The 18,259-nt window shown below is 21.8% G+C and overlaps 1 protein-coding gene across 1 annotated transcript; it reads right to left on the reverse strand.

Moving 5' to 3' along the window:
* Positions 1 to 341: 341 nt before the first annotated feature.
* LOC122501204 (putative odorant-binding protein A10) lies at positions 342 to 17,656 on the reverse strand. The gene is made up of 3 exons (XM_043610506.1): positions 17,217 to 17,656; positions 3,592 to 3,775; positions 342 to 1,168 (listed from the first exon to the last, which is right to left on the reverse strand). The coding sequence occupies exons 1-3, from the start codon at positions 17,232 to 17,234 to the stop codon at positions 1,026 to 1,028; spliced, it is 345 nt and encodes a 114-aa protein (XP_043466441.1). The 5' UTR covers positions 17,235 to 17,656; the 3' UTR covers positions 342 to 1,025.
* Between the last annotated feature and the right edge of the window lie 603 nt (positions 17,657 to 18,259).

Here is an 18,259-nt window from a genome sequence, read left to right on the forward strand (position 1 = left end):
AATTTTTTCTAGAAACAAAGAAATAATGAATAATAACTTTAATAATTTTTTTAAATTAATAAAAATATTTTTGAATTATTTAAAAAATAAAGATAATATTATTGAATTAAAAATTGTTTTGAAATATTATTATTGCTAGAGTATCACTTATTTATTTAATAAATAACTAAAATAAATAAATTAACTAAAATTAAATAAATTAAATAAATTTACTAAAATAAATAAATATTTAACTAAAATAAATAAATGTTGAACAAGGGAATATTAAAAAAGTGCAAATACATTTTTCATATATCAACAATTTTATTATCTAAAAAATCTATATTATAATTACATATATAAAAATTGCAGTATAAACATTAAAAAATAGATGAAAATCGACAGTATGAAAAAGTGACAAATTGTTCCGACATTTTTTTCGATTTGTATTTGTATATAAATGAAAAAGAAAGTTTAAATTTCTCAAGAAGAGAAGGTAATTGAAAGTTATTGACATCGTAAGACAGAAATCACGTTATATATATGAAATATATATATATAAAACTGGGTATATTATTAAAAGAAGGAGATAAAAAAAAGAGAAAAAAAATAGAAGATAAAAGTCTGATAGATTAAAACGTCATTGAAAACGGATATAGATACTTAGAGTCTCCTATTGGAATTCCCAAAGAGTTTTACAATCAACTTTCACTGTCACTCTCTCATTCTGACAAGAACCTCTCTAACACGTACACACAGATAGAGAGAGAGAGAGACACACACATATATATATATACACATACATTTATTCATTTTCTCTATTTTCTGTCTTCTTTCCTTTTTTTTAAACTCTTTTCCACCAAAAGCATTTCTATGGATTGTTTTCTTTTCTAACGTGTACTTTTTCTTTAGTTTCCTTCTTTCTTTCTTTCTTTCTTGCTTGCTTACTTTCTTTCATTCTCTCTTGCTTACTCTCATTCAATATTGTGTGTTCGGTGTAAGAAAGATAGCAAATTCTCTCTCTCTCGTGTGATGCCAACTTGATTTTAGGATTTATAATACTTTTGTATTAGTCTCGCCCATTCTATTGGATATTCTCTTTGAACGTGTGCTAGAACTTTTCTGATGTAGGTAGCTTCTTCCTGGGTACATTGTGGACAGCTGCCTCTTAATACCAATGGCGCTAGACCTAAAAAAAGAATTTATTTTAAATTTCAGTTTTTTTCTTTTTTGTTTTAGGTGGTTTGGGAAAAAATAAAATTGAAGATAACACAGGAAAAACGATAATCTAATTTTAAGAAGCGCCTATAATAATGTACAATTATTTTCAACAATTTTGATAAAAATTCTTTACAAAAATTCAATAATTTTTTTTTCAATATATAATTCCAATTAAATTACTCGATTAATTTAATTATTTTTAGAATTTTAAAAATGTTAAGTTTACCTATTGTCGATTCACGGTCATTGTAATAAGCAACTCAAACAAAGGACAATTTCATTCAAGGCAATCATTTACATTTTTATATCTCAATTTTTTTTTCTTTGGACTTTTTTACCAGGACAAAAGATCCAAGTAAATAAGTCCAAAATGAAACTATTTTTTTGTTTACTTTTTTGGATTTCATTTAGTTTGGATTTTTTGGTTTGGACTTTTTGTCCGGATACCATTATAGGTTATGTTTGTTTTAAGATTATCTTGATTAAAAGTTTTTTTTTCAATTATTTTAATTTGAAAACAGTTTTTAGTGAATATTTTTGATGTAACGAAGACTTGAACATTGATTATTTGTAATAATAATTTATTCTCTATCGGTATTTTTACTCCAAAAAATAAAAACATAGCCACAAATTTTTTGCTCTTTAGGTATACCTTTCTTGGGACAATTTTTTATTTATAGTTTTTTATTTCTTTTAAATTTTTGAAATTAAATAATAATTTTTCTATTGAATAAAAGATATAGTTTTTTAATAAAACTATTTTTTATTCATAAACTGTTATAGGAATTATCATTGTTATTATCATTAATATTATTATTATTATTATTTATCATTGGTATTATTATTTTTTCTGTTCGAAAAAAATATTCTATTAAACTTCACTCTTTCTCTCTAAATTTGAGTTGGTAAAAATGTTTACTAATTTGAATTAGGTACTGACTTTTTGGTTTGAATTAGTTATTTAACTAATAAATAGTAATTTCTACTAATTTATTAGTAAAATTTATTAATTGCTTTTGAATACTTTTTCTTTTAAATTAGTAAATTTTACTAATAAATTAGTAGAAATTAAAAATTCAAATTTGAATTAGTGACTGATTTTTTGTTTTGAATTAGTAAATTAAAATTAGAATTTACTAATAAATTAGTAGAAATTAAAAATTCTAATTTGAAATAGTAACGGACATTTTGCTTTTGAATTAGTAAATTTTACAAATAGATAGTTAATTTTATTTATTTTTTATTAATTTATTAGTAAAATTTGCTAATATATAGTAATTTCTACTAATTTATTAGTAAAATTGACTAATAAACAGTAATTTCTACTAACTTATTAGTAAAATTTTCTAATTTAAAAGCAAAAAGTCAGTTTCTATTTCAAATTAATAAGGATTTTTATAAATTCAAATTGAGAGACTTCTATTGTAAAATTAATCTTTACTAATAAATTAATTTTTTACTAATCATTTTGGCATTTAATAAAGAAAAATTATTTATTTTGTCTTAATATTTATTCTTGAGTTTGTCTTAATTTGAAGAAATTAAATAAAATAAAATTTGTTTTACTGCTTATAATTAATAATTATTAATTTCTACTAATAATTGTTTTGGAAATTATTAAAAAAATTTTTTTATTTTATTCCTTCGAAATTATAAAAGTTAAATAATAATTCTTTCTGTTGAATAATTTATAGTTTTTTTCAAATAATTCTTTTCTTATTTATGAAGAAAAATTGTGGATCTCCTTTTTTTAATTTTACCTACTTCTTTTTTCAAATAAAAAAATTTTAATTAAATGAATTAAATAGAATTTTTGTTTAAATTTAATAGCAATATAGAAAAGTATAATCTTTACGTACTTGAAGTAAGTATTTTGCAACTGAAGATAATAAAATAGTAATAATAAAAGTACAATGATAGTAAAAATTAAAATAATTATTATTATAATTATTAATTATTAATTATTATTAATGAGTTGACAATTGTTTCGTGAAAAATTCTGGGAAAATTCAAATGATAAAATAATAATAATAGTAGCAATAATAGTGATAATAATTTTAATAATTATAATAATAATATTAAAAATTGTAATGATAATGTTAATAGTTATAATAGTAAAAATGAAGAATAATGAAATGTAGTAAAAGAAGTCAAAGTATTTATAATAATAAAAATAAAGAATAATAAAATAGTAAAAATAGTAAAAATAGTAAAAATAGTAAAAATAATAAAAATAGTAAAAATAATTAAAAAAGTAAAAATATTTATAATAAAATAAAAATAAATTTATATTAATCAAGCATTGGGAAAAATTTGCTTCTGTAAAATAAATGACTTGAATGCTAAATTTATAATAGTGAAGGTGAAAAAATAATTCGTCGTCAAATTTACTTTTCAATCGACGACCAACTGAGTCACATTTGATATTCTCCAAGGCGCACGTTAGTTGCTTCTTTATATAACGACTGTCTTTCAAAGCAATTTCCAAATCTTCCTCGGAGATTTTTGGTTTATTCTGCTGTCCCTCGAGAGGAATAGCTGTTACTGCGTAGATTGCCAGGCACATTACGGAAATCTGCAATATAATTTTTTTTTTCCTTTTTAGTATAATTAGCACTTTATGAAGTGAATAAAAATTGCGTATTTTTTCCTTTCATTATAATTATTAATTAATTCATTGAAAAAATAATATTTGAAGAATAAATTTTCATTATGTGAATGCGTATGAATACTTTTAATCTCGCTTTTAATTTTTCTTTTTTGAATCAAAAAATTTTTTTTCAGTATATATGTCGAATAAAATTTTTATTAAAATAAAAATAATAATGTTACACATATAATATATGTGTCGCAATTTGATACTATGAAAAAGAATTCAATGTATAATATAAATTATAAATGCGAATTCACCGCTCTTAAAATGCAGACATTGTTAAATGCATCCCAAAGAGAGTGCGCTAGATTTGAGTGTCCTTGACAGGCGATATTTCAAAAAAGGACCCATACTTAATTATACACGAGGTCGTCATTAGTGTTTTCCTCTAGTCTCGACTTCATAAGTCACATAAAAACATTATTATACAATATCATTTCGAACTTGCTATTTGTTGTACAATTTTTTTTTCTTTTTATCACTTTTATACTTTTTTTGCTCTCAGTTCGTATTATTAATTTTTATATTTCTTTTAATTTCACTTCAAATTGTTATTATTTTTACAAAATAAAAGTAATATTGAAAGTGGTAATAACAATAATGTCCATTCCTGTCTAATGGGCTCAAGTATTAATAAAGAAGTAGAAATAACAATATTAAAAAAAATAATAATGAAAATAGTTTTTAAAAATATGTAATAATTTTACAATAAAAATAATTTTACAAAATAATAATAATAATAACTTTAAAAAAGTAATTTTAAAAAATAATAATAGTAACTTTTAAAAAAATAGTATAAGAATAATTAATTAAAATTAAGATTTAACAATGGAATTTGGATTTTGTGAACAGAAAAAATAAGATATAAAATTATAATTATAAACTATAAGATCGAGGTTTAAATATCTAAAGCGTTACAAATATAATAAAGATCAATTTATCATAATTTTAGAATTGTTTTTATAAAAATATAAATAAAAATTAAATTATTAGGAGCTAGGATTAGAATCCTTAAATTAGGAATGTAATGAGGATAAATTTATCGATTCTAATTTAGTTGTATAATATGTATACCAGTTTGGTTATAGAATCAAAATCCAGGATTAAATTTCAAGTACGATGCGCGTTAATATTTAATATTTTCAACTTGATGGAGTAAAATTAATCTTAATAATTAATATTAATCGCAATTAAAATTTGTATTTATAATTTAATTTGAATTAATTAATTTTATACAGAAATTTATATTTAACTATAAATAATACTTTCTTTTAAAGATTTAAATTTTATTTATATTGAGAATATAATTGAATTTTTATACAAAATTATATTAAAATATTTGATAATGATTGAATTGATTCGAAAAATGTTTTAAAAAAATTGAATTCCTTCGAGAAATTTTTTTGAAAATTGTAATGAAAATAATTGAATTCGTACAAATGAATTTTATAATTTACGAAAATAATTGAATTCTTAGGGAAGAATTTTATTAAAATTTTAGAAAATAATTTAATTCTTTTAAGGATTTTAATTACAATTGTTTTGAAAATAATTTTCTTTTCCAAGAATTTTAATTAAAATTCTATTAAAAATAATTTAATTTTTGATAAAATTTTAGAAAACAATTAAATTTTTTCGATATGATTTCAATTACAATTGCATTGAAAATAATTTAATTTTGAAATCAAATGTTACATAATTTTTAAAAAGAATTGAATTCTTTAGGGAATTTTTTTAAAAATTGCATTGAAAAGCTTAATTCCGTTCCAAGTATTTTATTAATATGAAAATAATTGAATTCTTGTAAAGAATTTTAATAAATTTTTTTAAAAGAATTGAAATCTAGATAAAATTTTTGAAAATTATTAAATTATTCAAGAATTTTAATTACCATAAAATAGTATTGAAAATAATTAAATTGTCCTAGAAAGAATTTAATTATTTATGAAAATAATTTAATTCTTTCAAAAATTTCACTTATAATATATAATTGTATTTTAAAAGTAATTGAATTATTTCGTGAAATTTTCTAAAAATTGAATTAAAAATTAATTTTTTGAATAATTTGCGAAAAATTTTTTTACGCATATAAATAATTGAATTTTTGGGAAGAATGTTATTAAAATTTTCAAAAATAGTTCAATTCTTTCAATTATTGATTGTATTAAAAATAATTGAATTCTAGTTAAAATTTTTGAAAATAATTGAATTAATTAAATTAATTAAATTTTTTCGATGATTTCAATTATCATTGCATTGAAAATTATTGTATTTTTAAATCAAATGTTACGTAATTTTTAAAAAGAATTGAATTCTTTAGGGAAATTTTTTAAAATTGTATTGAAAAGCTTAATTTTGTTTCAAGTATTTTATTATTATGAAAATAATTTAATTCTTGTAAAGAATTTTAATAAAAAATTTTAAAATAATTGAATTCTAGATAAAATTTTTTTATTATTATTTATTTATGAAAATAATTTAATTCTTTCAAGAATTTCACTTATAATTATATTTTAAAAGTAATTGAATTGTTTCGAGAAATTTTTTTAAAATTGAATTGAAAATAATTTTTTAAATAATTTTTTAAAAATTTTATTACATGTATAAATAATTGAATTCTTGTGAAGAATTTTATTAAAATTTTCAAAAATAGTTCAATTCTTTCAATTATTGATTGTATTAAAAATAATTGAATTCTAGTTAAAATTTTTGAAAATATAAATTCTTTCAAGAATTTCAATTACAATTCTATTGAGAATAATTGAATTTTAAATCGAATTTCATTAAAATCTTTAAAAAGTTAAAAATAGTTGAATTCTTACAACTTTTTTTCAAATTGTATTACAAATAATTTATTTTATTTTCTACAAAACATTTTTTTTAAATGGTTGATAATAATTGAATTCTTACAAAGAATTTAATTGCTTTAGTTATTAATTTTTAAAAAAGAAGGGAATAATTTTTTGACATTTAATATATATACGTGAACATAGATAGTTGAAAATATTAATCCAAATTTTTACCATCTTTGAGATAGTAAAATAATTTTACAGTGACATTCTTTTTTCTTTCATATAGACATTTGAGTAAAATATGATCGAATTTTGATGGAAATCGCTTTGAACAGAATGGAGTGAAATTGTAGGTATATATATATAGAGAGAGTTTACGAATAAAAATTGAAATTACATTGGGATTAACATGAATCATGAAAAGTATATAGTAACACCCGAGAGTTGCAATGAATGTAATGCGAAAGTTAGTATTAAAGTGAAAATGAAAAAATGAGTCGAAGTGAAATAAAGTAGTTATTTTAATTATAGAGCATTGAAATGTCCTCGCCGGTTGGTGGTCCCGGTATTAAGGCGCTCGTAAAATATATAGTACTCTGCGTAGGTGCACATTCCCGTGAGCACCATTATATTTTATGGTAGTCGTAGACACGGATACTAATGGTTTTCCCATTAATACTCGATACCTTGAAACATATATCACTTTCGTTCGATGAATCGTAGAATTGATGGACCTACGTGTCCAAACACGAACGTCCATCAATTAACGCAATTTCCAACTTCCTGCATCCCAAATATTCTCTTCTCTCCCTCTATCTCTCTTTCTATAAATATTTATTTAATTAACCTCTCAATTCGTATACTTTAATAATTAATTGCTTCTACAAGTGGTGTGTGCATTGGATTACATTTTCTTTGTTTTTCTCTGTTTCTACCTTGATTTTCACACTGAAGAAAGGAGATGAGAAATTTCTTTCCTTTCTTCAGTGGGAAGAGGCGCTCTGACGAAAGGTATACCTAAGAAGCTATGAATTTTAAGGTTATGTTTGTTATTCTGAATTTCGGTGTCATTTTTATTTGCTTCATAAATTATGAAATTATCACAAATTCTATTACAAAACCTTCAAGTTTTTCTATTTTATTAAAATTATTGTCAAAAATTCAATTATATTCTTCTCCAAGATTCAATTACACAGGCCGACAAAATTTTGTCGAATTTCAGAAGCAAGAACCGCACAGTATTTTTCCGAAGATTTTTGACGTGCTGAATCCGAATCTGACCTTAGAATTGCCCTATCACGTTAGGTTTTTGAGATATTCTAACCTAAAAGTGCCAAAAACACGTTCTTTGGGCATTTTTGAAGTCCTGTACAATCAAGAGAAAATTTTTTTTCTAAAAGTTATTTGCTGCATCTGAAAGTACTATTCTTCCCCTTTAAAAAGCCTTTTTAAACTTGAAAAAATCTTTATTTCTGACTGAGATATCGTCATTTGAAGTTTTTGAATGTTGTAAATTGGTCAATATTCGTATACTGACCACATTCAAAAACTTCAAATGACGATATCTCAGTGAGAAATAAAGATTTTTTCAAGTTTTAAAAGGCCTTTTAAAGGAGAAGAATAGTATTTTCAGATGCCGCAAATAACTTTTAGAAAAAAATGTTCTCCTGATTGTACAGGACTTCAAAAATGCTCAAAAAACGTGTTTTTGGCACTTTTAGGTTAGAATATCTCAAAAACCTAACGTGATGGGGCAATTCTAAGGTCAGATTCGGATTCAGCACGTCAAAAATCTTCGGAAAAATATTGTGCGGTTCTTGCTTCTAAAATTCGACAAAATTTTGTCGGCCTGTGTTATTTTCGAAAATTTTAATAAAATTCTCGTCAAAATTTCAATTATCTTTTTAAATTATAAAATTTTTTGTAGAAATTCAATTATGTTCAAAAATTTTTAAAAATCCTTCTCCAAATTTAAATTATTTTTAAAAGTAATCAAATTCTTCTCAAAAATTCAATTATTTTCAAAAATTTTAATTAAATTCTCGTCAAAATTTCAATTATCTTTATTGATAATAAAATTCATCTCCAAAATTCAATGATTTTCAAAAATTTTAATAAAATTCTCGTCAAAATTTCAATTATCTTTATTGATAATAAAATTCATCTCCGAAATTCAATGATTTTTAAAAATTTTAATAAAATTTTTGACAAAATTCTATTAAAATTCATCGAAAGAATTTAATTATTTAAAAATTTGTTGATAAAATTGTTTACAAGATTTCAATTTTAAAAAGCGTTTAATTATTCAATAAATTATTTATTTTTCATTTAAATTGAATTCTCGTACAATTTTTTAATAAAAATTGATGTAACAATGAATTTCAGTTAAAGTTTTAGATAATAATTGAATATTATAAGCATTATAGCGTGATTTTTTTTAGAAATAATTGAATTTTGAAAAGGTTATACAAATAAAAATCTTTGAAAATCTAAATTTTATCATACTTTTAATTAAAAATTCTGTAGAATTAATTGTGTGAAAAATTTTAATTTCAATTTTTTATTTCCTAATATATATTTCATGAATTTGAATATTCTTAAAGAACTTTTTAAAAAGTTATTAAAATTAATAAGTGATATAAAGAAGAATTTTAGTTAAAAATTCTAGAAAATAATAATCGAATTGAAATGATGGAACTAATTTTGGAGAATTTACAGTAAAAATATTCTTATAATATAAAATAATGATTTTTTCACTCGGTCATCTTTAATTTATTAAACATGATCGATTTCAAACTCAAATTTTTAATTAAAGAAAAAATTTCACAAAAATGACGTTAAAATTTCTAGCTTCTTAGGTACCTTTCTTCAGAGCTTGTTTTTACACTGAAGAAAAAACGGTTTCCTAAAAATCTAGGAATTTTAAGGTTATGTTTTTGATATTTTTAATATATTTTAACCTAAAATTTGTTGTTTTTTAGGTACCATTTTCGAAGCTCTTCACATTCAATTCCTTTTTTTTTAGAAATGGAGAGAAACTTTTGTCCTCTCCTTGATATAATATTAAGACGGGGGGGAAGTAAGTACGGGAAACAGTAAGAAGGGGGTTAAAGTAAAAATTACCATAATTTCAATTTAAAGAATTCAATGTGTCAGTGTACTGCGGTATATATCTTTTCATTCGCCAACATATAGCAGTATCTTAATATCTTTATCCTGCCATTTGAATTTTCTTATACTCCATTTCCGACTAGCATATACGATAGCTTCCTAATGTGCTGCATTTTCCCATCGAGAGATATATATCTCGTAAGACGCGTATACTTTCACCCCAACATCCCATATCTTTTGCCTCCTCCCCCACTCTTTCTCTCTCTCCTTTTCTCTCTTTACCATTATTCTGATTTCTTAGCCTCAAGCTGTGCTTTCATATATGTATTTATTCTCTCCTTCTCTAATACATTGCGTGCAAAAAAAAAAGAATGAAACACTGAAAAAATTATTTTCATTCTTCGTACACTTTGTGGCCGTTCATAAACTACGTCACACGATTTTGCATAATTTTTCCACCCCCCCCCCCCTACCCACGTCACAAATTTTACATGCTTTAGCGCCATTTTTTCTATAGAACGTCACAAAAAATGAATTCCACCCCACCCCCCCCTCTAAGGCGTGACGTAGTTTATGGACGGCCCCTTTATGAAAATGAACCAAATGTTTATTTAAATCATGTAAATATTTATTTGGGTCAAACAGAGTTTGTTTTTAAAATAACCTAAAACTAAGATTTATATTTTATTACAGGGATCGAACTAGGTCCGTAAATCCCGTAAAGAATTAACTTAATTAATTTTCTTCGGAACTGATAAATTTTACTACTTTCGATATAAAGTTTACTAAAATTTATACTACAATTTAAATTTTCTTAAAGGTAACAAATTATTTCACATTTCTTACGGTCTTAAACTAATTAATATTATTTATACTATAATTAATTATACTTAATTAATTAACACTATTTATTATAATTAATACTAAAATTTATCTCGAAATTGATTAATTAAATAAAATGTGAATTTGTGACTAAATTTTATAGTAATATTTCTTTTTTTAACTATAGTAAAATTGACTGTGGAAAATAGTAAAAAATCATTAAAAAAAAAATGGACACGATTTTCAGTTTTTCTTCGCAAGAAATATTTTTTTATTTCAAGTAGCTTTTTTTATTTATACTTTTATTATTGACCTTTTTTTTCATTAAAATTATTTTTATTTTTAATGTTTATTTTTATTATTTATTTGTATCATTATGTATTTGCTGTACTATTAATTTATTATTTTTCCGTAATTGGTAAAAATTTTACATTTAATTAATAGAGATAGAAAAATGAGGGAGATTTTTAAAATCGTAAACTAAAAAAAAATTAATCAAAATTGAAGTTGAAAATTATCTGCAAATTTTGTTTTTCATAATTTAGATGAATTTATAACCTTCAGCTAAATATCCACGCATTGAGAGACTTTGTAAATGAATGGATTTAATTTTTTTTTTCATTTTCGAAAAAGATTAAATTTTTTTTTTTCAAAAATATATAAACATTAATCGCAGAGTTTTTGTGGAAAAATTATGCAATATTATTAATGAGATGTAAAATATTACCAATGTGACCTGATTTTTAATGAAGTAGAAGAGAGAAGCCTATCAAGCGTAATATTTTTCATACTAGCAGCAGAGAGTCTCGCAAATCAAATTACAAATGCATTTTGAAGAGAGATGGAATGAAAGAGAGGGAGTGAGAGAGAGAGAGAGGGGGGAAAGAGAGATCAGGAATATAATTTATATCATGTCTCCTATCTGAGTGGAATGCTAAACGTACACTTATTCATTGTTGCTCTGTGCGATCGAACCTCATTGACTTTCTCAGCTATATACGCTATATCCAATTGTATGCGACTGTGTAGATATTGCCTGCAATCACGATGATTCATTACGCATTGCATCGACAACGCACAATTCATTGTTACACACAGGATTCTCCTCATCTCCCGTGTATTATATTCCTCTCCCTCTCTCTATATATATATATGGATAATATTCCCATCTCAACTTATCAGTTTTAATGCAATATGAATTACCAACATTAATTCACTAAATTGTTAAAATACCATTATTTTATTAAGCATTGTTCCCTCCTTATATATTGTAACCAAACAATATTCTCGATTTAATTATTATTATTATTATTATTATTATTATTATTATTATTATTATTATTATTATTATTATATATTACGATAAATGGAATTACGATGCGAATGGAAATTAATATTCAATATTGTGATAAACATCTTCATCTCAATAATAATTTTCTTCGATGAGAAAATGTGATCGAAATGAAGTTCATAATTTATGGGTCCATAGAGGAGAATAATTTGGAGAAGAAAATTTAGATGGAAAATTTTTTTAATTTAGATCGAAATTTTAAGATTGCTTTTAAAATTAATTATTCACGTTAAAATGTTCATAACTATTAGTTATTAACTTATTAATAATAATGAATAGTTATTTATAATTAATAGTGATTAATAATTAATAGTGATTAATAATTAATAGTTCTTAAAAATTAATAGTTATTGATAATTAATAGTTATTAATAATGAATAGTTATTGATAATCAATAGTATTATTAATAATTATTAGCAATAAATATTCATTGTGAATAACTATAAATTATCAATAATTATTAAAACTATTAATTATCAATGGCTATTAATTATTGATTTAACTATTAATTATCAGAAAGTATATTAATTATTAATAACTTAAATATTACTGACAATTAATATTAAAATTAGACAATATTAAGACTGTTAATTATTTTCTATTTTTTTCAGAATTAAAATCTCATTTTAAAATAAAAATTGTAGTGAACTAAAAAATTTTCAAACTATAAAAATTAAAAAAATTAAAAAATAATGAATTAAAAGGAATTAAAATTTCATTTTAAATTGAAAATTTTAGTCTATACTAAGCATTTTCTAAACTACAAAAATTAAACAAATAATTAAAATAATGAAACAACTTTTTAACATTTTTGAAAAATTAAAAAACTTTTTTTGATAATTAGTTTTCAGAATTAAAATTTAAAGATAATGAGACTGTTGAATTACTTTATAATATTTTTATAATTTTTTATTGCAATTAAAATTGAATTTAAAATTAAAAATTTACAAAGAGATTTAGTATTAAACTAAAAGTTTTCTCAATTTTAAATTAAAAATTAAGAAAATTTAAAGAAAATGAAACAATTATTTTATTTACTTTATTTATTTATTTTATTCGTTATATTTATTTATTTTATTCATTTTATTTATTTATTTTATTTATACTACATATTTTCTACTATTTTAATAATTATTTTTGTAGAATTAAAATTAAAATTTAATGAAGCAATTATTTTTTATTTTAGCAATTGTTTTTAGTATTAAAAAAAAATTAATTACGTATTTTATTTATACGACATATTTTCTACTATTTTAATAATTATTTTTGTAGAATTAAAATTTAAAGTTAATGAAGCAATTTATTTTTTATTTTAGCAATTGTTTTTAGTATTAAAAAAAAAAATTAATACGTATTATTTTAAGAAAACAATTTTATTTAGATAGTAAAAAAAATAGTAAAAATTCAAATCAAATAGAAAATTTTCATCCAATAATGTTTATTGAGCAAGTTGAAAGTGGAACTTTAAATTTTAGGTCAAAATTCAAGTGTAAGGAGGAAACGTAAATGTAAAATTTATCTCAAATATTAGAAGGTCAATTGCTGAATAAAAAACTTAAAATTAATTTCGCTAATTAAATTATGAATTAAATGGAACATTTGCAGAATTAAATTATTAATTAATAAATTAATTGACCAAAATAATTTAATTGATTTTTAATTACATTATTTTTTATTATTAATTAATTAATTGATTGATTGAATGAATCAATTACTCGACTAATTAATTGAATATTAATTACTTAATTGATTGATTGAATCAATTACCTTACTAATTGATTGAATATTAATTACTTAATTGATTGGTCGATGCAATAAATTAAATCATTAATTAATTAATAGACAAAATTATTTATTTAATTAATTTAATTTAATTGATTAATTAAATTATTAATTAATTATTTCAATGCATTTTGATAATAGAAAATTAATACACAAAATAGAGAAGAAAATTTTTTTTACATTAAAATTAAATTTGTTTTTCTAAAATATGTTGAGGGTAAAGTGATTGTTTTTAATTTTCTTAATTTAAAAGGACAGTGTTTAATTAAATTATTTAATTAAAACGTTTTCTTAATAGAGCAGGCATTCCGAAGGAGATTTCATTGAATCGTTATGCTATTTTATTCTCGGAGTCTCGATAAAATTATAGTTGAAGCATTTTAATTTAAAAGATAAGCATTTTTTGTTTAACGCTAATCGATGAATTAAATTAAATTCAACTTTTATTTTTAGTTTATTTTTTCTTCACTTTTTTTCTTGATTTTTAATCTACGTTTTAATTTACTTTTAATTTTATTTTTAGTTTATTTCATTCGATATTCATTTTTATTTCATTCCATATTCATTTTTTTATTTTTATTTCATTTTATTTTTATTTATGTAAATGAATTTATTAATTTTGATATTATTTTTATTTCACTTTATTAGAGACATTTGAATCATTATGATGTGACAGTTTGTGCAAAGTATTTTTGTTCTAAATCTGTGGCGTCATAATAGATCAAATGTCGTTAAAGATAAAAATTATAATAATTTATTAATTTAAATATTACTATTTTTATTTCACTTTATCAAGAAGGTAAAAACTAAAAATTAATAATTTTTGAATTTAAATATAATTTGTATATATTATTCTATAAATAAATATATAAATGTTGTAATATTATTATTTGCAACGAATCATTATTTTTTAACCCAATAATGGATTTATTTACTTGATTATATGAGAAGACAAAATTGATCTTCTCATTTTTTTAATTAAAAATATGCCTTTTTATTGTTTTCTAGATAACTGTTGAAATTGTATGTGTGTATATTAATTTATTAAATTGTCAACAAATAGGTCAATCATTGTCTCGTTATAATGAATAATTTACAATTGTCCATTGCTATCATCTGTTTATGCAAAAAGCACATATATATTATTTTCCATTATCAGGGAAAAAGTTATATTAATAAAGAATGATTGGATATGTGCTATATGCACATTGTGAGTATATTTTGCTTTTAAATTTTTACACTCTCATTTCATTTACTTTTCACACTGTTTACTGCAGATAATAATAATTATTATTTCATTTTTGAATTAACGGCAAAAATTTATTTAAATTCTCGCCTTTAAAAACAATTTTTATTTCAATTTCACTTTTATTGCACTATTTATTTATTTGTATATATTTTTTATTTTTTCCCTCGTTTATTTTATTTATGCAGTCAAAATAATAATGCGAAAGTAATTTTTTCTTTAAAGTTTAAATTTCACTTTTTTATTATTTATTTATTCTTTAAATTTCAGTTTTTAATTATTTATTTATTTATTTCAAACTTTCATTATGTTAATAATTTTCGTAAATGAAATAATTTTTTCGCATATTAATTTGGTCTTTAAATTTACATCAATAGGAATCACATTAAAATTATTTTCAAATTACATTCGAATTATATTCAAATTGCATTCAAGTTATATTCAAATAGCATTCGAATTACATTAAAATTACATTAAAAAATTAAATTAGAATTAAATTAATTGAAATTGGTAACTGTAATTATTTTCAAATTGCTGCAATGCCATTTAATTAGTTTCAATGAGATCTAATGAGGGAATTTGTAACTAACATTGAAGGAAAGCACTAAAGTAATTTGTAATTAGTACCTATTAATATAAAAAAGGATAATTTTTTAATTTGTTGACAATTTATTGGATGTAATTAATTATTGCACTCTAATTTTAAATTCTTTTCTATTATCATAAAATTGCTGAAACCTCGTTTAGAATTATTTATTTTTATAGTAAAAATATTAAACTTAAAAATTAAAAATTTCGTTTAGACTTATTTGTTTTTATTAATTAGGTATATATGGTAAATAAATTAATGAATTAATTAGTGAAATGTAATTAAAATACTATTTCTAGTATCGTTAAATTTTTTCTGGAACTTTGAAAAAATATTTTTTAAATTTCAACATTATTTTAACTTCAAAATTAGAAATATTTTTTTATACTGAAATAAAAAATTATTTGATTCAAATAACCAATTAGTTTTCTATTATCAAATAAATATTTAGTTGAATCAAATAATTTTTATTTAAATCAAACAAATTTTATTTGAACCAATGATTTCTGTACTTATTTAATAATTTATTTGATTAACACTAAATATTATTTAATTGAAATAAATATTTACTTGTATCAAAGATTTTTTATTTCAATCAAATAAATTTTATGTGAACCGATAATTTCTGTATTTATTTGATAATTTATTTGTACTGATAATTTCTGTATTTATTTAATAATTCATTTGATTTAAATAAATATTATTTAATAGTAATAAATATTTAATTGCATCAAAGATTTTTTATTTCAATTAAACAAATTTTATATGAACCGATAATTTCTGTATTTATTTGACAATTTATTTGATTCATCTAAAAATTATTTGATACAAATGAATATTGACTTGCATCGAAGTATTTTTATTAAAGTCTAATAAATTTTATTTGAACCGATAATTTTTGTATTCACTTGATAATTTATTTGATTTAACTAAAAATTATTTGATACAAACAAATAAATATTTACTTGCATTAAAAAATGTTTAATTAAATTTAATAATTCTTTTTCAAACCAATAATTTCTGTATTTATTTGACAATTTATTTGATTTGACTAAAAATTATTTGATATTGAAACAAATGAATATTAATTTGCATCGAAGTATTTTTATTAAAATCTAATAAATTTTATTTGAACCAATAATTTCTTTCTTTACTTGATAATTTATTTGATTTAACTGAAAATTATTTATTAAAATTAAAACATTATAAGTAAATAATTATTTGATAATAAACAAGTAATCGTTCATTTGACACAAATAAAACTATTTTTAAAACTTTAATCAAAGCAGAAGTATTAAAGATAATTTCTTTTACAAACAGTTTGAAAAAGCAATAAAAAATCAAACTTGTAAACAAAAATTGCTATTTTTAACATTTTAATCAAAACTGACATTAAAAATTAAAGATAAATTTTTTTGCAAACAGTTTGAAAAAGAAATGATTGTACAGCAAAAAAAAAATTACAACTTACAGATAAAAATTACTATTTTAAAAATTTTAATCAGAAGGGACATTAAATATTGAAAATGAATTTTATTATGAAAATTCGATTAATATATTCAGCGTATATATATTTTCCCGAGGTAAAATATATCGACCTGTCTTGACGTTTGACACTCGAGCAGTAAACACATAGGTAGACATCAACTTGTTGCGCTTCCGTCACTTACCTTGATTAATAAAGTCATGGTGAAATACAAGAGCGTGCCGAAGGGTGGTGACAAGCGCTTTCCAAGGGTCTTTAATTTATATATATCTATATATATATACTAAATAAAGCCCTGATATGGTCAATTTCACGATTACTCGATTTTTGAATTTTCCCCGAGAGATGGAGAGAGACAAGATTTATCGCAATTTCTTTTCACTTGATTTCAAAAGGGGTGCGTAACAGGTGGACTGTAATGTAGGAAAAATTGAGAATAAAAAGAGAGGAAAAATGGTGAAAAATAAAAAAGAAAATGGAGAAAGAGTGAAAGAGAGAGAGAGAGAGAGAGAGAGAAAGAGGAAGGAAATGAAAGATGACAAAAAGGAAGAGTCGAGAATTTATAAGTTGGTTTTTTGGTCTTCTCGGCACGAAATCTAGAGACGCACTGGTCCGAGGTCTCTCTCACTCTCAGCTTTCCTCCCTGTTACTATAGTATACGATAAATATGAAAGTGTACGTGTGTAATCGAATACACATATACAATCGTATATTCCATTCAGTCACTCAATTCCACACGTGCATATATCCCACCCATGGGGCACAAGTCAAAAATCGCTTTCTTTCAATATCTCCATTTGTTATATCGAAGACGAAAAATGCTTTCCGAGAAAGTCGTCGTTCGTCGTCGTCGTCCCTTTCGCTCAGAGAGGTAAAAAAAAACATTTCACTCTAATAGCACAACGTCCCGGCAATAATTCTCTGAAATACTTCTGTTCTCTCACTTCTATTGACACTTCTTTCCGTCATTTTCTGCCTTTTTTTGGTATCCTTTTTATTGAAGGTAAAGAGAGAGAGAGAGAGAAGGAATTTTTCTTTTTCACATAAGCAAATTTTCATGCTCTTCAATCACATTTGACAATTTTTTTTTCTTCGTCTTCTTTCGCGGAAGATTAATTACTGTATGCTAATATAATAAATCATGGTATTTTTTTTTTTTTTTTTTTTTGGTTAAGAAGATTCTTTTGGTCATTAAATACCCTGCGGAGGGGAAATTTGAAATTTTCA

This window comes from Leptopilina heterotoma, unplaced genomic scaffold, assembly GCF_015476425.1.
Source record: "Leptopilina heterotoma isolate Lh14 unplaced genomic scaffold, ASM1547642v1 Lhet_103, whole genome shotgun sequence".
NCBI classification, from domain to species: domain Eukaryota; kingdom Metazoa; phylum Arthropoda; class Insecta; order Hymenoptera; family Figitidae; genus Leptopilina; species Leptopilina heterotoma.

What these genes read in the sequence shown, in the direction of transcription:
- LOC122501204 (XM_043610506.1), bottom strand. An exon ending in AGTTGGTCGTCGATTGAAAA is followed by an intron (nt 1,169 to 3,591) that starts GTAAATTTGACG and finishes TTCTTTTTTTAG; the next exon opens with GTCTAGCGCCATTGGTATTA.